General features: G+C 41.4%; 2 protein-coding genes across 2 annotated transcripts in view; both read left to right on the forward strand.

The window, feature by feature from the left end:
- The first annotated feature begins 504 nt into the window (after nucleotides 1-504).
- chrna7a (cholinergic receptor, nicotinic, alpha 7a (neuronal)) lies at nucleotides 505-20,640 on the forward strand. Its single transcript, XM_034525193.1, has 11 exons — nucleotides 505-559; nucleotides 2,259-2,341; nucleotides 5,060-5,218; nucleotides 5,639-5,683; nucleotides 9,198-9,307; nucleotides 12,230-12,309; nucleotides 15,049-15,216; nucleotides 15,343-15,537; nucleotides 18,365-18,451; nucleotides 18,797-18,906; nucleotides 19,646-20,640. The coding sequence occupies exons 1-11, from the start codon at nucleotides 505-507 to the stop codon at nucleotides 20,186-20,188; spliced, it is 1,635 nt and encodes a 544-aa protein (XP_034381084.1). The 3' UTR covers nucleotides 20,189-20,640.
- A 1,368-nt stretch (nucleotides 20,641-22,008) lies between these two features.
- Nucleotides 22,009-23,458, forward strand: part of trip4 (thyroid hormone receptor interactor 4) — a 68,193-nt gene continuing 66,743 nt past the window's right edge. The window contains exons 1-2 of the mRNA XM_034529572.1: nucleotides 22,009-22,205; nucleotides 23,162-23,343. Of these exons, the coding sequence (XP_034385463.1) occupies nucleotides 22,126-22,205; nucleotides 23,162-23,343 (262 nt within the window). The 5' untranslated portion in view covers nucleotides 22,009-22,125. The remainder of the gene's footprint in view (nucleotides 22,206-23,161; nucleotides 23,344-23,458) is intronic.

Raw genomic sequence — 23,458 nt, forward strand, 5'->3', positions numbered from 1 at the left:
GTTCCTGGAATATTCTCAGTTTGTACATTTTATGATGCTTTATTGCATCATAAAATGAACATTTCACATAATTACCCCAGAGTACTGTAGACTATACTGCCGCATGTCCCCATACGTCTTACTGACAGACAAATTGAGACCTTTTTTTCAATATATTATTTTTGTTTAGTTGTTTATTTTCAAGCTCTTCTGGGATTGGTTGTGTGGCCCTGATACAGGTGCTGTATAGGGGTGGCTGATGCATGGATGACCAACCCATGCATCACCCGATAACCACCCATGGGGGAATTAATCCTTGCATAATTCTTTAATAACTTTGGTCGAAAAAATGAGATCCAAGAGTTTAAACCACAAACACAGTCGTAGTTCTGCTCAGTGACCAGCAGATGTCACCTTGTTTTTACAAAAAGTTTAATGCACACACGCACGCGCACACGCACGCACAATATCCTCAATACCCTCATCCCCGGGTCCAGATGAACCTCACTCCTCGCTCGGCTCAACATGGACTCGCGGAGTGTTCTGCTCTTTCTCGCAGTCACCGCCTTCACGGTGGAAGGTAGGCAGTGCGCACGCGCTCTAATTGCTTTAATTAACTCCTAAAACCTGGAGAATCTCTATTAGGAGGCTTGGGGGTCTCATGTGATTTGACAAACCTCCTCAATGGGATCACATCGCATACCTGTTGTAACAAACAGTATCGTTATTTAATGCTATTTTTAAATCCATAGTAAATAATAACTTCACTGGTATATGTGAATATGAACTACTAGAAAGTACAATGTTGTGGGGGAGCTGTTTATTTCTTCTTCTTCTTCTTCTTCCCAACCTTTTCAGTGCTGCCCTGCTATTATGAATTATTACATTAGTGTGTAAAGTGAACCACCCAGAAGGCTTAATGTGGTGAAAATTAATGTTTCCATTCGATTGTCTTTGTGCGTGTGGTGGTCATGTGTTTTCTCTCACTTTAAAAGCTGTTTATAGGAATATCTTGTCATGTAATAACTGCCAAACAATCTTGTTATTTGCACTAAACATGCTCATAGATTTGTGATATAGAGTCATGGTGCTGTGTGTAGTAAGGGTGGGCGATATAACCTACAATCTATGTCACGTTATTTCTTTTTGAGGGGGGGGGGGGGTCTGTATTATATTATGGTATTTCAGAAAGGGATGCTCCACTGAAAATATTATTTTACCTTTTTTTTTTACTGTGTACAATGTAAGACAACATGACTTGAGAAAGAAAACAACATTTCTAAAACAACAGATGCGTTTTATTGGCTTCGAATGAAAATTAGGAGGAGACACAGAAGTGTTGGCCGGATTATTATTATTATTATTATGTAAACACGCTGTGATTCATTGAGTGAACTGTATTGCTGAGCAACTTGCATTTCAGCTTTAAATATTTAGGGTAACGTTTTGTTTCATGTTTCTCATAATAAGCTTCAGGGGGAAACTTGCAAGCTGTTTTTTAAGATGTGCAAAAGTATCCTGGCTTTTAAACAATCAAAAGAGATTGTGTGTTCATTTAATTAGACGCAGCTCTCTGCCACACTGATGGAAGCATGATGCAAAGTGTAATTATCCCGTGAACACAGTACATCCATGGTCACAGGACATGCAGCCTGTTTATGCAGATATCAGCTCATGCACGAGCGGACCCCTAAACTCAGAGTTTTCATGAAATGCATCAAATGTATGTACTTTTAGTCTTTAGTCTTTAGACTTATGTGTATATGAGCTCCTTTGGGGTCTTTGAGTATTTGTATTTTTGTTCCTGGAATATTCTCAGTTTGTACATTTTATGATGCTTTATTGCATCATAAAATGAACATTTCACATAATTACCCCAGAGTACTGTAGACTATACTGCCGCATGTCCCCCATACGTCTTACTGACAGACAAATTGAGACCTTTTTTTCAATATATTATTTTTGTTTAGTTGTTTATTTTCAAGCTCTTCTGGGATTGGTTGTGTGGCCCTGATACAGGTGCTGTATAGGGGTGGCTGATGCATGGATGACCAACCCATGCATCACCCGATAACCACCCATGGGGGAATTAATCCTTGCATAATTTCTTTAATAACTTTGGTCGAAAAAATGAGATCCAAGAGTTTAAACCACAAACACAGTCGTAGTTCTGCTCAGGTGACCAGCAGATGTCACCTTGTTTTTACAAAAAGTTTAATGCACACACGCACGCGCACACGCACGCACAATATCCTCAATACCCTCATCCCCGGGTCCAGATGAACCTCACTCCTCGCTCGGCTCAACATGGACTCGCGGAGTGTTCTGCTCTTTCTCGCAGTCACCGCCTTCACGGTGGAAGGTAGGCAGTGCGCACGCGCTCTAATTGCTTTAATTAACTCCTAAAACCTGGAGAATCTCTATTAGGAGGCTTGGGGGTCTCATGTGAGTCATTCTGGGTTGATTTGACAAACCTCCTCAATGGGATCACATCGCATACCTGTTGTAACAAACAGTATCGTTATTTAATGCTATTTTTAAATCCATAGTAAATAATAACTTCACTGGTATATGTGAATATGAACTACTAGAAAGTACAATGTTGTGGGGGAGCTGTTTATTTCTTCTTCTTCTTCTTCTTCCCAACCTTTTCAGTGCTGCCCTGCTATTATGAATTATTACATTAGTGTGTAAAGTGAACCACCCAGAAGGCTTAATGTGGTGAAAATTAATGTTTCCATTCGATTGTCTTTGTGCGTGTGGTGGTCATGTGTTTTCTCTCACTTTAAAAGCTGTTTATAGGAATATCTTGTCATGTAATAACTGCCAAACAATCTTGTTATTTGCACTAAACATGCTCATAGATTTGTGATATAGAGTCATGGTGCTGTGTGTAGTAAGGGTGGGCGATATAACCTACAATCTATGTCACGTTATTTCTTTTTGAGGGGGGGGGGGGGGTCTGTATTATATTATGGTATTTCAGAAAGGGGTGCTCCACTGAAAATATTATTTTACCTTTTTTTTTTACTGTGTACAATGTAAGACAACATGACTTGAGAAAGAAAACAACATTTCTAAAACAACAGATGCGTTTTATTGGCTTCGAATGAAAATTAGGAGGAGACACAGAAGTGTTGGCCGGATTATTATTATTATTATTATGTAAACACGCTGTGATTCATTGAGTGAACTGTATTGCTGAGCAACTTGCATTTCAGCTTTAAATATTTAGGGTAACGTTTTGTTTCATGTTTCTCATAATAAGCTTCAGGGGGAAACTTGCAAGCTGTTTTTTAAGATGTGCAAAAGTATCCTGGCTTTTAAACAATCAAAAGAGATTGTGATGATAATTTGATTCAATGGCAAAAAACAAATTGTCCTTGAAACCTTCATGCCAATAAAGCCCCGTTGAATTTTATAATGAGAGAGAGAAACGGAGCGAGAGATGAACACAGACACACTGAGAGACACCGGAAATGTCACACTGAGTTCATCATTCAAAGACCTTCACTGGAATGGTTCGCTGAACAAAAGTGTCTTTATTAAAACTGGAGTGACAGTGTTCCTGTTGTGCCTTTTTGCACTGCGGCCCGCCTCAAAGGACACACATCGCAAGGCACCTCGTGCACATTTGGATTTAAAACTAAAATCTAAGTAACCCTATGCAAGTGGTAATTACTTCAAGAAACCTTCGAAGACATGCCGTGTCTCGTCAATTTTCCTCAGATCTGCTCTGAATTTTTTATATTCTGATTGAGGCAGTTACATGAATGGTAATCACTGGCTCAGACTCTTCAGTATGCACTTTACAGGCATCGTAAAGTGGATTATAAAGAGGCAGATGGAGGAGAGTGGCGGTACATATATGCACTTCTAAATGTCTGAGCACATGTCTGGGGCACTTAAAGTCCTTGTCCATCTCTCTGACATTATTAAGGCTGTTCAATTTGATTAGGAGGCAGAAAGGCGTTGCTTCTCGGTTTAAAAAAAGAAAAAAAAGAAAGTGTCATGGCTCCCGGCTCACTTTCAGCAACATGGCAACATATCAGCAATGTTTGTTTTGTGGGCTGACAGCCAGTAATGTACTAGGAGGTAGTACCAACACACAAAAAAAGCGTAACACAATAACGCACATTGTTGTCATCTTGCCGATCTTCATGGTGAAATTTGATTATGGGGAGATTTGTAGGGGGGGGCAGATCTCCAGGGGGCTGAGCCCTGGACAAAGACAAGCTTTCAGCAAATAGTTGTGTCTTTTGAAAGAACTGGATGCAACAGAGAGAAGGGGAATGGAGGAGATGCCTCGGGACGACAAGATCTGCGCCAAATCGTCGTGATAATGCGCTTCTCATCCAGGTTGTTTTGGATTATTGGGCTGTGGCCATTGGCGAAGTGAATACATGCTGCCCAGAAAGGCTCCATAACTCAAGGAGGGGATACGAGAGTGTGTTAAAATGACTGTGATATGAATCCAGATCGCCTTTCACCACCCTGGACTTAGTTAGAATAATCCACTCTCACTTTGATTTCACACCAAAAAAAAGACCTCGCCAAACACTAATTGAAATGCTAAATTACTCACACTGCGGTAGCGACCTATCGATCATAATACAGCCACGCCCTGATGTGCTTTATTGTCTATTTTACTGTAAAGGAACATCATGACCATGAACTCATGTTGAGGAGATCAATCAAGTGAGGGAGGCGGGTCCTTTTCTCATAGGAAAGAATCTAAACAATCCGACTTCTCTTTGCAACCAGAAGGCTGCAGCCCCCTGCTGGCTTTCAGAAAATAATGCAAGTTTCTGGCACTTGATTGTCCCTCTGAGTATGTTAGCCTGCTGATGTTTTAACCTTTCACATCAGACCAGTTCAAACCAACAATAAACCAGTGCTGTGATTTAAATGCTCTGTTAGACACACACACGCCCAACGAGTAGTCGATCAGGAAAGGTTCAGTACTGTAACGACGCTCTCTCATATGTCTCTTTTTTTAGAAATTCCTTATATGGACAACGGTGTCTGTCGTGCTCACATTCTGTCTGAAGGGATTATGAAATGATTTCTTACTGTCTAGGTTTCTCTGTCTCCTGTAGTTTCTCTTCAAGGGCCAGACCAGCGCAGACTGTACAATGACCTGATGGTCGACTACAACCCGCTGGAGAGACCGGTCTCCAACGACTCTCAGACTCTCACGGTCAACCTCGGCCTCAGCCTCATGCAGATCATGGATGTGGTACGTCCTCACATTGCTGAGCATGCATCTATGCACGAGGCGCTGTTACGATAACTCAGTGTAAAGGACTGCGACTGTCTTCTCACTTCACAGCCTCAACATCAATTCTCTTGGAGAAATATTCACTTTTACAATATGTGTAAAGTCAAAACTAGACGTTTTTTTTCTCGATAAATTAGTGTTCCAGTTATAGGTCATCCACTCAGATACATTTCTGGATAATTAACATCTTGTTTTGGATGTCTTTGAGTCTTAACAGCCACTGCTTGACAGTAAATGATGTTTGTAATACCACAGCACCGATTAGCCAATTTGGACGTTTATACATTTTAATCGCATGATTCTTCCTTCATGAAACTTAAACTGAGAAAATATCTGAATGATAATGTCACTAAATATCCCTTCATCCTTTTATAACAGGATGAAAGGAACCAGGTTTTGACAACCAACATCTGGCTGCAGCTGGTAAGACCTTTGTGCAACGTATGTAAGATAAGATAATTCTTTATTAAGGGTTAGGGTTATGTAAAGTCACAGAAAAGCGAAGCTTCAACCGTATTCCCCGTTTTTCGGTGGTTATGTGCACGACTTATTCTTGAGGCACAAAACAGAAATACACAAATTGTTGTGCTTTACACTTCCATTTAAACAAAGAAGATAACGCATGTTATTAAACTTCATAAGAGGAGCTGGTAGGTGGATTTTAATTGTCAAACTGTACTTCAAACTCAAGCCTCCATCCTGGCATTTGCATCTGTGTGTCTTACATTCTCGTTCATCACTTCCCCTCGAACCCTCACCTTCCGCAGCGGCGGTACGCCCGTTCCTCCTCCGAGCAGCAGAGATAAAGTGTCCGCCGTGTGACACCGTCAGCATCCTCACTCGTATCTCTCACTCCACACCCTCTGCACCGTCGACTTGGGCTCTCGAACACGAGAGATAGTGCAGGCGGCATTTCACAGTATCGACCGGTCTGTTAGCGCCGATTCAGCATAATGCGTTGGCTTAGCCGACGTGTGCGAACTCTGGGAAAGAAAGTTTAAAATCTCTGAAAGTCCCTTTGAGACATGGAAGATGGTTCTGTAGGATTACACACACACACACACACACACACACACACACACACACACACACACACACACACACACTCAGTCGTGGCCAGAGTGTAATTATTATACAAACACAGGATGGTGTTAAACACATACACTGACAATTGTAGCATTTAGAGCATAATGTCATAGTCAAGTGACTTCCGTTTGTTTTTTAAACATCACATTTTCTACTTTTTTCTGTTAAATATAAGGCTAAAGCGAGCACCTGGTTAGCTTAGCTTAGCATAAAGACGGAAAGCAACCGCTAGCCTGGTTCTGGTTGCCTATCGATCACCATGTTAACACCTGATAGTTTCTTTGTTTGATCTGTGCAGAAAAAATGTGCCAGTTTCCTCCTGTTTCCTGTCTTCATGCTAAGCTAAGCTACCAGGCGGTTGACTGTATCTCCATATTTAACATGTACGTTAAATATTCATCAGGAAAGCCATTCAGCATATTTTGTCAAAATATTCCTGTAGATACCAATAGAAAGAATTTCAAAGTAAAAGCAGATGGAAATATCTGAGTTATTGATTGTGATCAGTTTTTCTGTTGAAAGGAGCACCAAGTTTGTGAGGACGACATGGCAATGCTCATTATTCTGAATCCTCCCTCCACGTGGTTTACTCAACCTTTATTAGTGACTGACCTTTATATTTCTAATCATGCTGACCAGAGCCATTATTTGAATACCATGATTAATATAGAACATTTATTATTGATCTGACTGCACAAGCCATTTCATCAAGTTGTAAAATAAAAATCATCAAGATATGATTTGATTTGATGGTATGATGACCTGCTGGAAATCATCCCAAGTATTCATGTGAACACATCTGCTGTGTTCCTGGACGCTCCGTTACGAACCTCGCTCCTCTGTCTCTGATTGGCTACTCGGCCTCTGTTGGTTGGATCGGTTCGGTTTAGGCGTGAGGAGTGAGATGGGCGAGGGTAAAAACATCAGGGTTATCAATGACTTATAGTGGGGGGGAAATAATGATTGCGGATTTTATGGGTTTTGTGCTTTGTTTTTTTTGTGTGAAAGATTCAGTTTTCTAATAATTGTTTTGATTTACTCAACTTGTGCACTCACACTTTTAATAATATGGATTATCATTTAAACATGTCAGTCCCAGATGTGTTTTTATAAAATCTGTGATTCTCAATTCATGGTCTAGAATCCAAAGTGCTTTGTCGATCCTCTGAATGCACCTCTCGCTCCTCCGGCAGGTCAACGTTTACACATATTTCATATCTATGAAATAGCTTCATGTTTGCGTGGAGGGGAAAAAAAATTAAAAGATACATTGAAAAGATGTATCCTTCTGGTGCCAACAGCAGGTTGACAGTTAGTTCAAAGGGATATTTCTCAGTAGCTTTTCCTTTTGCTGCCGCGATACGATAAAAGGCATAAATTATTGCATGACCAAAAACCTGGAAAACTGCCATGAACCCCTGCTGTTCTTTGTGATTCCTGCTAATTAGCAAATGTAAACACGAGGCTGTAGACTCTTCTACAGTCTTGATGACACAATGTGTAGAAAGACTTTTTATCACAACGTATACATTATTATTATTACAGTGACATTTTCTTTTCTTTCTTTTGATCAAACTGCTATGAATGCCTCTTTGCTCCACTGATATCTGCCAAAGGAAAGACACGACTGCTTATGCATCTTCTGTGTCCGACCTCTAATTACAGTGACACATTTGAATTGTAATGCAAGCGTTCCCAGTGCCGCACACCTCATACTGTTTTAATTGCAAAAAAACAACAACAACAACAACAACATATAGTTCCTTGGAAATCTAAATTGCACATTCCTCCCCAGATGTCATGGAAAACTGGCACAGAGATTGAACTCAATTCTTGGAGCATGTCGCTGCATAATGATACCCACAGCTGCTGTCACATGCATTTATTTTGCCCGAATAGAAGCTGTATGTAATTGGAATTATGTCCTCTATCTATGGATGACCTATTGAAGCAGTTGAATGTGTGTAACACCGGCTGCCTTGTTAGAAACTCTGCTCGGCACAGATCATGACATTACATTTAACACCGAAAAAAGAGGAATGTCGTGATGGTCGCAAGTAGAAAGAATGGGAAATTAGTTTTTCCTGGTACGATAAAGGAAATAAAAATACCGTGGGCTTTTTATTCGTGAAGCGAGGAACTAACTGGAGAACCAGCACCTGGACTGTCAGTCACCGCTGCAGTATGAGGAGATGTTTTCTAAAGCGACTCTGGGGGCTCGGAAGCACTACCACCTTCGTCCACAGGGGGCACCAAACAATCAATTCCAAATTAAAGTTCCTCGTAGTAACTTTAACTCAAATGTAAGTTACGTAACAAAGGCACTTATTTTACATAACAAACATACTTATTTCAACCACATAGCAAGTCTGTCAAAAATAGTGACAGACTTGTTTTGTTGATGTTCACAGCTAAACTCAGACGAGCAGCAATGTAAAGACCGTCTTCTACATTTTATTTTACACAAACCACGTAACTAAACCTGATATTCTACCTCCAGAGTCGGAAAGAGAAACGCATAAAGGAAGTACATTTGTGAAAGCTATTTATGATGTGATGAAAAATGTCATCATGATGACGTCTGGAGCACACCGTTTATAGTTCACTACATGAAAAGTAGTTCATAAAGGCTCATTCTGGTGTTCCTTCCCTTCTAAAAGACATCGGAATTGTATTTGTTGCTTCATCATAGAGGCTTTGACCCGGCCTCTCGAATGTCCTTTTCCTCTTTTATTCCTGTGGGTCTGCTTGTGAATCTAAAATAGGCTCGCCAAACCTACAGGTTTAAAGTGTGTGCTCGAGATTTTCCACGTGAAATGTGAAGGATACATTATGTTTCTGCATCCCACAGTTCTGGGATGATAATTACCTCCAGTGGAATCCATCAGACTACCCAGGTGTGACCAATGTGAGATTTCCTGACCATCTTATTTGGAAGCCAGACATTCTGCTGTATAACAGGTAGGCATTGTAACGACAGATCCGCTGGGTGCTGCACTGTAATTGGATATGCATGGCGTCAGACTCAGCATGCATGCATTGTCCTCTGCACAATATAATGGGGGAGGGGGGGGGGTGGGGGGGTGGTGGGGGGGGGGGGGGGGGGGGGGGGGTCACAGAGGGATGATGCCTTTTTGGATTTTGTGTTCCGGAGCTGAAAAATCCAGATTGCTGCTATGGCACCGACTGTGATACATTAGAGACACCAGCAAATACCTTTATGAAACACACAGGAATGATTTGTTTTGGCTCTGTTATCTTGTGTTGAAAAATCTGTTTAAATATGGAATTAATTGGGCCTCGTGCAAGAACCACATCCCTACGAACAGATGTGTTTCTCAGATGGCATGTGCGAGTGATTTAAGAGAATTTGTGGCATTTACAAAATTATTTTGATTAAAAAAGTTGTCTTTTGTATGCAGTACGAGAAGTCCCGACCGGAGCCATGTGCAGATACCCGAGAACCGAAATCATGAAATGCCTTGTGAATTTATTTGAATTCTCAAATATCTTCAAATTAAATTAAATTGAAAGATAACGAAGTATCCTTGAACGCCTCCCGGTTTTAAGCATCAGCCCTTGAAGCTTCTGTGGTGTGAAGATCTTCTATTTGCTGCATAGGTCACATATTTTGTGATAGAAACCTTCACAAAATGGAGCAGAACAAGAAGCCTCACAAATTCTCACAAAGGTGGACCGACTTCGTGAGCAGGTGACATTCATCAAGTTGAAACAAGCGATTAATGAAGGTGTTGTTGAGTCTGACGGAGCGCTTGGAAAATGTGCCTCGAGCTAGCGGAACATAAAAATCCATCTGAATGAATTAAATATCTTCAGGTGGCAACAAGTCAGAATGGGCTGAAATATTCGTGCTCGTGCTCTCGTTTCATGAAGTCTGCAAAGCAACAGACCCCATGCTGTCACAGGACCTCCTGCAGAGAGAGACCACACAAGCAGAAAAATGAAAGATAAATAAATCCCCCTGTTGTACAACACGAAGCGAAAACCTCATTATTTTTTCCCCCGTTAATCAATCTTTGAAAGAAAGATCTGAACAAATCGCATTAGAGGCACTCTCCTCTCCCATGGACTAATGATGGGGAACAGCATTGTACTTCATACGGCCCTCTGAGGGATGCCTTGATTTTAGGACTCTTTGAATGAGACCGCTGCAAGTTAATTCAACTTCAGCTCAACCATGCCTCAACCTCTGGGGAGTTCATGAAGAGGGAAATGCATTAGCGGAGGAGAATGAGGGTAACTTCTGAATAACCATCTCCAGGGGAATTGGGACATCTCGTGTGCTGTGTACCTGCTTTCTTCTATAACTCATTATAGGCCAGGTGTTGAGATGATGCTCATTTGGAAACGTGTTCAGTTTTGGGGGCCCTGAACTGTTTCAGAAATGGAGTCACTACACTCTCTGCTATAAACCGAATTTGGTATTTTGCATCAAACATGATAACGATCCCGCGCTTTGATGCTCGTGGGTTACAACATCATGAAACTGTTCAGACGAATGCTTATTGGTGAATTCAGTCACGTCGTGAGCAGAAAACCACGGCATCCGAGAACCAAAGCTCGACTTTGTAACATCGAGTCTGTTGAATGCAAGTTGTGTCGAGTTTTAGAAGCTTAATCCTTTTGTTCATTAACGCTAACAACACAGTGATTATAAAGAGTGGAAGAGTTGACCACAATCTCCATCAGGCCCCGGTCGGTTGGAGAGGGCAGTGTCGGTGTCCTACGTGTTACTCTGCTCTTCTGAGTCAATCAAGTCCTTTTTTTTTTATATTATAAGTTATCTCGTGACTATATTCACCATGAGCATGCAGTGCAACGCCAGCATGAAAAAACTCCCCATTCCAGTCTGGGGAAAGCAACATCTGGAGATGTGTTTTCTAAACTGCTGAAAACATGTGAAAAAGTCAGACCGTTACACACAGGAGCCATCCTTCTCATGACCCCTCCCCTCACACCCTCCCACGACTGTTGCAGCTGTTAACCCCCGTGAACTGCACGATTTCCCCATTCAAGTTAGTATGAGGCTAAACTACGACGACATCCTCTTTCCCGGAACCTCACATCGGATTTTGACTGGCCCAAAAAAAGTAATAGTGCGGCAGCGAGAAGGCGGACACGTCGTGTGCACCGTCACCGTTCACGTGTAATCAACCCGTCGCTTCAGAGCCTTCAGTGGACGCGAACGTTTCAAACAAGAGAACGATGATTATTTTATTACTGTGAAACCTAATTATACAGATGGGGATGTCTTCTTGGTTTGGAGGGAGAGACGGCCGGGTGCGATCGTAGAGGATGGTTGTGAAGCTCTCCACAAAGGAAAATCACCTCTCTCTTGAATGCCTTTGACAGAGCCATGAAAACAGGAAAACCCATCTAGTGCTTGGACCTCAATCTCTGGGGCTCCGCTTACTTTTTTCCCTCTGAGCAGCTGAACAGATCAGCCCTGTTTTCCAGCAAGAGCAGTCCAACAGGGAGGAGGAGTGACGGAGGCCAGGCCTGATTTCTTTATTTATTTTTTGTGTGTTTCATGGCTCTGTCAGAGGAGGTCATTCCGGTTGTGAAATCCTTTTTGCGATTCCCTTTGCGATTGCTCCAGCGGGCCAACTCAACTCATCCATCGAGCTCGTCCCGGGTTGTTTACAGAGAAAGGAAGAGCAGCATGCCGAGGAGGAGGCAGCGGGGCTCCGTTATAGGTCGATTCTAAGGGCCTGTGACTGACAGGGACAACAAGAGAAAACTATTATCATCATGAATAGAGTATTGTTTCATCCGTTTCACTCGCTGGTTGTGGTTCCTCTAAATGAATTTCCACTGAAGCACTCTGAAGTAAATACTGACGTAGCTCCATGTCGTCCACAGTGCTGATGAACGATTTGATGCGACTTTCCACACCAACATTCTGGTCAACTCCTCTGGCTCTTGTTACTACATCCCTCCAGGTGAGAGTCATGAACTCAGACGGACGAAAAATAGAAGTTTATTCATTAGAAATGGTTGTGTTTTTTTTTTTTTACACATAAAAGTATTCGAAATAGTCACAGATGATGCAGAGAAAATCAACTCATATGCTCATACGTACAAATATTTCATAAAACATAAGACAGCTATTTGCAGTATGATGGCAATGGGGGTGTCATTGTGTTAAAGTACAACTAAAATTAAATTGAATGTTCCCCGTTCCTGTTTTCTTCTTTGAGGAAAAACCAAAAGGGTGACATTTCTATTTCTATTCTATTTTTATTTATTTATTTTATTTCATGATGATGGTGTCCCCTAACTGGATTTATACTTTAAACATAAAGTGACCAACATAATAAATTAATCTCTGTGTCAATGTCTCTATGATGTTTTATCATATTAATGCATATATTACATATATTGGCACGATTAAAGCAAAGCCCAAAACCTGTCTGTCCTATTGGAGGCGGAGCCAATTTAAATATCTACACCAACTGGACGCCCAACAAAAACATTTGGCGCCCCCAAAACCTTCATAGTTTGCTGCAAGCATTTTGACCCCAATAAAGACACAAGTGGTTTACTTTTGACCCCCATAGTTATATCATTTTAAAGACACCAGATTCCAGGGGTAAAACAACGATGAGATATGATTATTTTTATTATGGGTTAATCATATGTAAAAAAAACACATCATCAAACCACTGTAAATAGCTGTTTATTCATGGATGTGTAAAGACTAATTGCATTTCATAAATATGCTTAACAAAAGGTGTCAGATCCTTCCGGAGGCCGACTTGATTGTATACAATGTATACCCAGCAGGCTCCTGTTATTGCACCGCATAATGTTTAAACAAGATAAACATTATGCTGTGTTTTCTTTTGGGGATTTCCACGAGAGAGAGAGAATAAAAAACATCTGCTGCTGCGTTTTAATGGTTGAGAGCTTTGAGCTTTTGAACGCCCTAAAGTAATCAGCATATTAACCTTGGCGGAAATTCATCTTAAATGCTGGTTGATTATGTCAAAAATAATAAAACACTTATAACATTTAAATAACACTTACATTTAGGTTGGTTTTGTGCTAAATCACAAAGTTTCACATTTCAAGGGACTATATGTTTTCTCTTTCCTGCAGAGAGTTAGATTAACGTGACTTAGCTTAGCTTAGCATAAAAACAGGTGAAACAGCTAGCCTAGCTCTATCCAAAGGCATACAAATAAATCTGATAGCGCCAATTAACACATTATATCCCATTTAATTAATCTGTACAAAGGTTAAAAACAACCAGTTGTGTTTTTATTGGGGGCTACAGGGCAGAATATTTATTGGCTGGGAGCTACGCTTTAAACCATCAGGATGCTGTGGATTAGTTATCTTTGGAGGTGCTGGGGGGTGAATTTTGTTACCTTTTTGCGCGTAGCCATACACGCTGTTTCCCTCTCGTTTCCCAGTCTTTATGCTATGCTAAGCTAAGCACACCGACTATTAGGGATAAGAGTGGCCGGGTGGGGGGGGGGGGGGGGGGGGGGGGGGAATATGCAATATTCTCTTTGTGTTTTTAAAATGTTCTTAACCCAGTCATTTTATGTCAAAACGCTCCGAACACGTGGATCCATCACAATTTTTTTCTGACCCACTGCTGCCAGCCATCAACCCCGTATGCACACACGTGCACACACACACACACACACACACACACACACACACACACACACACACACACACACACACACACGTGCATGAGCAGCCACACAGTGCAACAGAAGGCCTTCCTGTCACAGCTGGCGAACGCTGCTACCCCCCCCCCCCCCCCCCCCCCCCCCCCCCCCCCCCCACCCTCACCCACACTTCTTCTTTTCTCACACCACGCAAAGGCGCTGGCCTGCCTCGCCTCAGCATCTTAATCAATACGGGCATAAATGGCTCCATCATTGAAACCTCTTCTCAATTGATTGCCTCTGTCGCGAGCAAATTGCCTCTCGACTTTGTTCCAAGTGAACCGTCGTCGAATGCCATATTGGCCCCAGAATACTCCGTCGCCACTTGAGCTCAACAAAACTGCATCAAACGAGCGACAGCGTTTTTTCGCAGATGCGACCGCGACGGCCGTTCCAAAATCGTTCGCTAATAACTCGTCTTTGTCGCTGAGGTTCAGTGCGGCGCATCGCATTCACTCCTTTCTCTGCCGCTTCCCGTCTCTGTTCATTCCCCGCTGAGGTTTATCATCTCCGTGGCACCAAGAGAGAGGCGAGAGAGATCTCTCACATCTTACTTTAATGTGGATGGAAATTAGTTTGTGTGCCTGCCTCTCCTGAGGGATTACCGGCCACTTTCTCCTTATTGTCATATAGGATTTTTTTTTTATACTCTTGTCGGGATGGATGGCACTTGGACTCCGTATCTCGTCGGAGTAAAATCTCTCTTTCTGCCTCTCTAGCTGGTGGGCGCTGTCATTTCTTCAGAGTAGTTAAATCTCTATCGGAGCTCTGAATAACACTGCGTCCGTTTCTGTCTCTCTCTCCAGGGGAAGTATGGTTCATAACCTTCATAAGTCTGTCTTCAACCTTATTGGGTTTCTTTTGTGCCAAAATGCCTGAAATGTGACATCATGCAACATCTGGCGACGTACATAGTTCAAATGTTTTCACACGTCTTCAGCTGCTATAGACAGTTCCCACGTGACATAACTTTGGCTCTAATGGAACCCTCTACAGGGATCTTCAAGAGCACCTGCCACATCGATGTGCGCTGGTTCCCGTTCGATGTCCAGAGGTGTGAGCTGAAGTTCGGCTCCTGGACCTACGGGGGCTGGTCTCTGGACTTGAAGATGTTGGAGGCTGACATCACAGGCTACATCGCCAACGGAGAGTGGGACCTTGTCGGTGAGAGGGAACAGGCGGCCTGCGACGTGCAGAGGGTTGATGTGAAAAATTCAAAAATGATGATTTCACCATAACTTTCCACTCCATTTCTGCCGGAGTAGACTGTGTTTTTGTCTCGTCTCGCAGAGGTCATAGGGCAGAAAAATGACCGTTCCTACAAATGCTGCGAGGAGCCGTACCCTGACGTGACCTACACCTTGGTGATGAGGAGGCGGACCCTTTACTACGGCCTCAACCTGCTCATCCCGTGTGTCCTGATCTCCACTCTGGCGCTGCTTGTCTTCCTTCTGCCCGCCGACTCTGGAGAAAAGATCTCACTGGGTTTGATACGCACACGTTGCTGAAATACTGGACGTTTAAAAGGGCCCGTTTTGGGGGATCTATTTGCAGAAATGGAATGTTATTCATAAATATGATTGCATTTGTATCTAATAACCTCAAATTAAGAATGATTGAGTTGTTGTTAGCTCAAAATGAGCCCTTCATGTATGCAAAGAGCTCTAGCGAGAGCCTTTCACATGTGTGTGTGTCACTTGAAGGCCACCGTAGTTCAACAGGGTGCACTGTTCCAGTGCTCCCAAAGCAGTGCTATCATGGTGAGGATGGCTTTTGAGGGAGGCGAACGATGTTACCTCACGACAAGATGCCACCTAATCCAACACACTGTCCGTTTAAAATATGTATTTAATAGCCTTTTCATTGATTATTGTATTTATACACGTTGAGTGTACAGACCCTGTAATGCAATCCAATGCAACTGTCCTACAGTGGAATAAATATGAACTTTGTGAAACTTGTTGTTGACACTTGCTGTCAAGGATTTAACTTTTTGGTAAATTTCGACTCTACTTTGTGATTTTGTCGTATTGGATTGCATTATATTTCAAGGTTTGTCTCGTATTTTTCTCTCAAAAAACACACAGCGATAGACATTCCTGAATACATGCCAACAAATGTGTTATTCAAGTACATGCACCAGTTAATGACAAACATTACAAATGGTCTGTACAGTGTTTTCGACGCTGCATTCATTTCTAACCATTGCGAGCCAAAATGAAGGATGATTTATTTCTGTTGGCCCAACCCTCTGCGTCCCTTGGCTGCTGCTGCAAATGTGTAGTCCATATGAATGAGAAACATCCTTCTCGTCCAGCTGTGCTCTAAACAGCAGAGTCTCACACAACAAAAGAGTTGGTGTGTTGCCCCATATCTGTGAGGTTTAGTGAGATGAAAATGCATTGAAAGTCTCTCTGTTCTTTTATTTATAATTTATTTTAATGTCACCATTTTAAAAAAAAAGAAAAGAACAGAAAAATTGCTTCCTCTCATGTTGACTCTTCAGCAAATCAAAGAATACAGCTAAAAACTAATGAGATAATTAAATCAAATCTTTCACAGCACAAGTGGTTTCGACGCGGAGTCAACCGTTCTATTATTCTCAAACTTTTCTCCATCTACACTTAATTTGTGTCCCAGCCCGTTTGTCTGGCGGGTAATCAGTCATTCTGTGAAAAACAATGTTTTTTTCTTCTTTAATCCACTTTCTCTGTGGCCTCGTAGAGCAATCTGAGAATCAGCGTTGAGGGACTTAACTGTCAGTGGACCGAGAAAACGGTTTAATCTTATCTCAATAGTCACAGTTGACTTGAATGTTTGAGCCCATTTTATGCATAAATTACACAGTGGAGGCAGTATCTGTGGGTTGTTGGTGGTATGTGTGTGTGTGTGTGTGTGTGTGTGTGTGTGTGTTCTGGCTCATGTTCTTGTGCTCACAGATCTACTGTATATGAAGTCAGTATATCAACCCCAGACACGCGCTGACATTATTATTTGATGATAGTGAACACTCATTTTGAAGTGAGTTTTCATCGTGGCATTTATTCCCAGATTTCATTCAAATTAAATTGGGCTGTCATGGGCATGTGCGTTTGTAAAAAAAAAAAAAAAAAAAAGCACAAATGGATCAAGAGGAATATTATTGTGTGTGGATCTTGAGTGCGTTTTCATGCCAGTGTTGTGAAGGGTTGTTTATATTAGACGGTGTATGAACATTGCTGTGTTCGTTGTTTAAATCACAAAGCGACAACACATTTTCCCATGTGTGTGTATTGAGCTATGTATTATAGTATATAGACATTTTCACCGTTGCAACATCTGCCTGCAGGAGAATGTAATTAGGTTTGTGTTGCTCAAAGCTTTTCAAAGTAAAACCTGACCAGCAACATTCTCTTAAAATGCAGTGATGTTTGCTTCTTTTGGTAGAAAGTAGTCACGAATTATCCAGATGTTTATCCAGAATAACTGAAGTAATATTTCTCTTAAGATAAATTTTAGATCATACTGAGAAAACGGACCACCGGATATGTATGTTTTGCCTCGCTTGCACCTCTTCTGTACTTAATTGTCCTGCTCTTTAAAATACAGGATATTTATTCATTAATTGAAATGATTGACATGTTCCACAGATATATAAGAAACATATTTTTCAGGCACGTTAAATGCATATCAGCATGCCTGCAGTTAATTAAGATGTGACTCTTAATCCTGCTGAGAAGTTCAGTCTTTCAGTGAGACAGCCAGAGAGCCGCTGGCTTAGCGATGTCAGCTCATTAGGGAAAACTCTGCTCACAGCTATTTTAAAGATAGCTGTGTGTGTGTCTGTGTGTGTGTGTGTGTGTGTGTGTGTGTGTGTGTGTTTGTCTGTGTGTGTGTGTACCTTCTCATGTAATGTGGCCAGTGACCGTGTCACATTATAAGCTTCAACAAGTTCACACACAAATCTAATTCTTGGGTAATTCTCCTTCACATTCTCCTGCCGCATTGTGGAAGGGGAGCATTAAAATTGAAAACAAGGCAAAATTTGCTTTACGCAAACTAAGAACAAAAAGCGAGCAACGTGAAAAGAACTGGGTTCAATGCAACTGGAAATACTTGAAATGTGCACCAAAAAAAGCGCACTTCATATTTTGCATATTCTTCCAAAAAGTTTCTTTTTTAAGGATGGAAAAAGTGTGTCTGATTGCATTCACGACATCTAACGTATGCAGAGAAAAGTATTGAAATGACACAGCCAGCAGTGTCATTTCAATACTTTTCACTTAATAGTTTGGTTTTTGAAGTGCTTACTGAGAGTTGATGTCCTTCCCAGGCATTACAGTGCTGCTCTCCCTGACTGTCTTCATGCTGCTGGTTGCAGAGATTATGCCCGCCACATCGGACTCGGTGCCATTAATAGGTAAGCGCCAGGCGAAAGTTAAAAGCAGTTGCCATGGGTGTCAACTTCTATCAGTGTGAAGACGCTAGGGTGAAAATTTTGTGTCGTCGTTTTCCATCATAGGCTCTTTCACATCACAGTGTAATTAAGTTTAAGCCGCTGGGCAATATTTTGATTTTTTTTTCTCATAAAGAGATGCGAGTCACCCTATTTGAAGCAGTGAAATTAAGAAAAAAAAGTAGCATTTTTGCTACTTTTTATAAATAAAGTGAGAAGTGCAGGTTTTCTCCTCGCAATGTCACCTGCACCTGTTTTTTTCTTTCGTTTCCATTCTTTTACCGTCTCCTCTATTTCTTCTTCTCCCAGCTCAGTACTTTGCCACCACCATGGTCATTGTGGGTCTCTCAGTAATTGCTACAGTTCTGGTCTTACAATATCACCACCATGACCCCGACGGAGACAAGATGCCAAAGTGGGTGAGTGTCGTTTCCTATTCCACCATTATTTGTGACTGATACAGTGATCCCATTAACACCACTTGAGCCACTTCCGTCTCGCCCCACGCCAAAAACTGGAGAGGACATTATGATAGGCTGTCATTATGCTGCTTTGGGTTTTTTTTTAATTAGGTTACAGTTCATTTGGCTTCACTTACAGTAATTCATTAAGATGAAGTTTCATTTGCTTGTTTTAGGCGGTTTGTCGAATGGATGTCTGAGGCAGAAATGTACTGAGGTCCTCAGGTGTTAAAAGCATTGATTGAACATATTTACCAGGATTAATCAGGTTGGCTAATGTGTTTCTATAAATCTTTCTGGCGCAATGAGGTCTCCTGATATGATAACATAATGAAAAGGTTCAGAGTCAAAGAGTGCTACAGCACAGAGTGGTTACCTCATATATATCCTCTGCAGTGAAATGGTTGTCCCTGTTTTTCCTTGCTTGGATTGTCGACCAAATATTTGAAGGTGTTTATTGCAAAGCCAATCAGAAACGGGTATTTTCTGGGGGCCACAATATAATCAGCTTTTCATTATGATTTGGGAAAGGTAAAAGTGAAATATGGAGCTGATTTGGCTTCTGCGAAAGCAAAACTGAGAAAACAAATTAGACGTAAAGGATGAACAGGTGACGATGGACTGGATATCCTCTGGTGGATGTAACCTCCCCTGTTAATTTCCTCCATCTTCTTTATTGCTTCCCCCCCCCCAAAAGACCCGCGTGATCCTGCTGAACTGGTGCGCCTGGTTCCTGCGCATGAAGCGACCGGACGAGGAGCGCTTGCACTCGGCGTGTCACAACAAGGCCACGCGTAACAGCATGACCAGCGTGGAGCACAGCGCCGGCGCCTCGAGCCCCCAACCCACCAACGGCAACATGCTTAATGTTGGCATCCGGGGCCTGGAGAGCATCCACTACTCCGCGGCCGCCGCCACGCCTGACTCCGGGGTCCTCTGTGCGCGGCTGGCCGGGCGAGCGGGCGAGGATGAGATGCTCCTCCCCGTGGGTCAGGGGTCATCAGCGGGCAGCGTGGAACCAGAGCTGGCCAAGCTCCTGGAGGAGGTGCGCTACATTGCCAGGCGCTTCCGTGACCAAGACGAGGACAAGTCGGTGAGCAACGAGTGGAAATTTGCTGCGTCCGTTATCGACAGGCTTTGTCTCATGGCCTTCTCCCTCTTCACTATCCTCTGCACCATTGGGATCCTCATGTCAGCACCCAACTTTGTCGAGGCCATTTCCAAAGACTTTTTCACCTAAGGACACAAATAAAAGCCTTGAGCAATGTCTCCTGTCACAGAGTAACTATTTGTCAACTCATGTGGCGGTGATACAGTTACAGCTGTTATACGGGACTTGTATACCACCAGATATTTAACCACACAAAGTCAAATTGAGGACTTCAGGCAAATTGTATGTAAGGCATAAATAGTTTAATATATGCCTTGCATAACATGGTGAAAAGGACCAGTCTTTGACTTTTATATTACACAGCCTAATGGCATATTAAAGGAAAACATCAACATTGTTTAAATTGTGTAATTTGCTAATCTGCAGTGCATGCAATTGTGGTTTTGTCATGTGATGTTGATTGTGTATTATTGTTTATTACAACGCAATGACAATTAACAATATTCTCACTAAGACACTACTCCATATACAAAGTATTACAGCTATAGTATCTTGTTAATAAATGTGTTTGTTTATCCATCAATGTGATGTTGTAATTTGCCTTTCTTTAAATACAAATGATAATGTCAACAGCGTAACCATGTTTATCTTAGTTATTGCTTCTTGCTGATTTTAATATTACGTTTTATGAAAATTCAAGACACACTGTGAGGTCAGAATAGTCAAGATAATTCAGATTGATGATGTTCTGTTGCTCGAGTGCCTTGGCAGCCCAGTGGTTACAGAGCATGCAACACAACCACAACAGCTGGGGTTTGATTCCAGCTGTGAGACCTTTGTTGCATGTCACGCCCCTCTCTCACTCCCCCTTTTCTACACTGTCCTCAACAATAAAGGATGCAAGAAGAATGCCAAAGAAATCATCAAAATAACCATGACCTTTCTATTGTCAAATTGAAACAGCAAGAAAGTTGTTCCAACCAGTTACAGAAAATATAGCCTTGAGACAAGAAATCCATATTTAAATGAATTATAGCTCATATCACTTTCCCCATTCCATAACTAAATGTCGTCTCTCTTTAAAGTAAATAGAACCTTATAATTGAGTCAAGACATCTCGAAAGGAAATGTGTAGATTTTTATTACTTGCCTGTGTGCATATAAATATTGTTATACACCCACACACATATATGTGTGTGCAGTTTTATACACATACACACAAAGTACAAAGTACAAAAGTGTTTGCAACAAAATACACTTAAAGTAGTAAAACAAAAACTAATTATGCAGAATGACCTTTAGCTGAATAAAGTAGATATTATATTAGCTGAATGTAATTATTGATACATTAAAGTGTGTATGACTTTAATGTTGCAGCTGGTAAATATGAAGCTAATTTTAATTACTTTATAGACTTCACAAAATAGCTTCATAGATCATAATATATTAGTTGATTTATATGTTGTATTAACAAAATGTGTATAATAATCTGAATATTGCAAAGTAACTAAAGCGGTCAAATAAATGTAGTCAAGTAAAAAGTACCAAGTCCAACATGGAGTGGAGTAGAAGTTCAAAATGTCTGAAAATGGAAAAGTAGAAGCCGTAGAGGTTTTTGACTTCCGGTGTAGAAAATACCAAATAATGTAGTACTTTAGCAAATAATGTCGTACTTTGAATGCACCTGCATTTCACTGCATTACAAAACTGACACCTAGTGACTGAATTTAACAAGTACACCCACTTATACGCAATTATATATAACAAATACAATTATCATTATCGTACGATAACATTATCGTACATCCCTGACAAATTGTGTTTTATGTGAAGTCAAAGATGCTCTATAGTTATTTCGTAACTGTCTGATATGATTAGTAGTCGTGGAACCTTAATCCGCAACACGCGTTTTCCCCCCGGAAGTGATTCTCTGCCGCCTCGCCCACGCAGTCGTTTTCAGCGTGTGCGCATTTGTTATGTCTCCGACTGGAAACAGGCAAATTCAGTTATGGGCTTGAAGGCGCTACTCGCTGCGTTTGATTTGAGTCTCTCTTAAGTCGGTAAACATGTCCGAGGCCCTGTTGCAGTGGTGTGTGGACCAGTTACACCACAAGTTCGGGTTGGAGGCGTGTGAAGACATCGTCCAGTGAGTAACGTTTAAGAAAAAAAATGGCGAAAAGAAACGTGAATGTGACGTCAGTTGTAGTGCTGACAGCCGACAAGCTAACGTGTGCAAGTGAAAAAATTTTTTTTTAAACGCATATAAAGCTAGCGTGGTCGTGCTGCGATGTCACGTGTTCACGTTATCCAGTGTGATTCAATACAAGATGTCTTGTCTTGTGTCAATGAAGGTTATACGTATGTTTCCTTTAATACAGCTCAATAAGTTTGTAATGGTGACGAAGAGACACACCGGTGTGTTAGTTAGCTGTGTATTAGCTGACAGTCAACCTGAGCTTTCATTTCCTCACTCGTCACTCTGTTAAATCCACTTTTTTTCTAAGTGACACATCGTGGGTGATGTCATTTTGTATCTGGGCCGCTTATGTCTTGTGAAGGATCAGATTACGTTTTTTTTTGCTTTTGGCATGAGCTGTAAGGCTAGGACACTAACCTAATAAAAACATAAACAAACAAAACACATATGTTAAAATAAACAGCCTGGAAACAATGTGCCATGTTGTCAACGTTACGTAACGTTTATCTCACCAGGGACATCTTAAATGAGCTGCAGGTGTTGTTATTATTATTATTATTATTACCCAGCACATGGAAGACAAAATAATAAATATTTAAAATATTGAGGACAATAAAACAGTCTTCAATCGTGCTCTGTTGTACTTACACATGTCTACACGTCAAAAAGAAACACAAAATAAGTCACTCACTAGTAAAAATGTTATCATATATTAGGCCTATTTAAGAATCTAGAAACGTTTTGGGGAAATCCATAAAGCTAAAAGGATCTAATAAGTAACACATACGCAGATCGTTAAACATCGCTGGAAACCACACGGGTATAAAGAAGTAGTGTGCCGGAATTATTTAGGTCTTTAATATTAAAACAACTGTTATTGAATTAAATGGTGTCCTTCTGTCTAGATACATTCTATCCATCGAAAATGCTGAAGAGATCGAGGAGTATGTGGGAGATCTCCTGCAGGGCACAGATGGGCGGAAAGGACAGTTCATCGATGAGTTCCTCAGCAGATGGAAGAAGACTCAACGACAGGCCACGGATACCTCAAGTTTTATCCTTCCCAAGGAATCTTTTTCATCACCAGGTAGGCAGTCTGATGTCTGCCATTGAATGTATTTCAATTTAAATTGTACATAAACGTACCTCCCCGCCGCTAACAACCTGCCGTACAACTACAAGGCGAGGTGCTTGGGCGTGAC

Source organism: Cyclopterus lumpus, chromosome 3, assembly GCF_009769545.1.
Source record: "Cyclopterus lumpus isolate fCycLum1 chromosome 3, fCycLum1.pri, whole genome shotgun sequence".
Classification (NCBI taxonomy): Eukaryota; Metazoa; Chordata; class Actinopteri; order Perciformes; family Cyclopteridae; genus Cyclopterus; species Cyclopterus lumpus.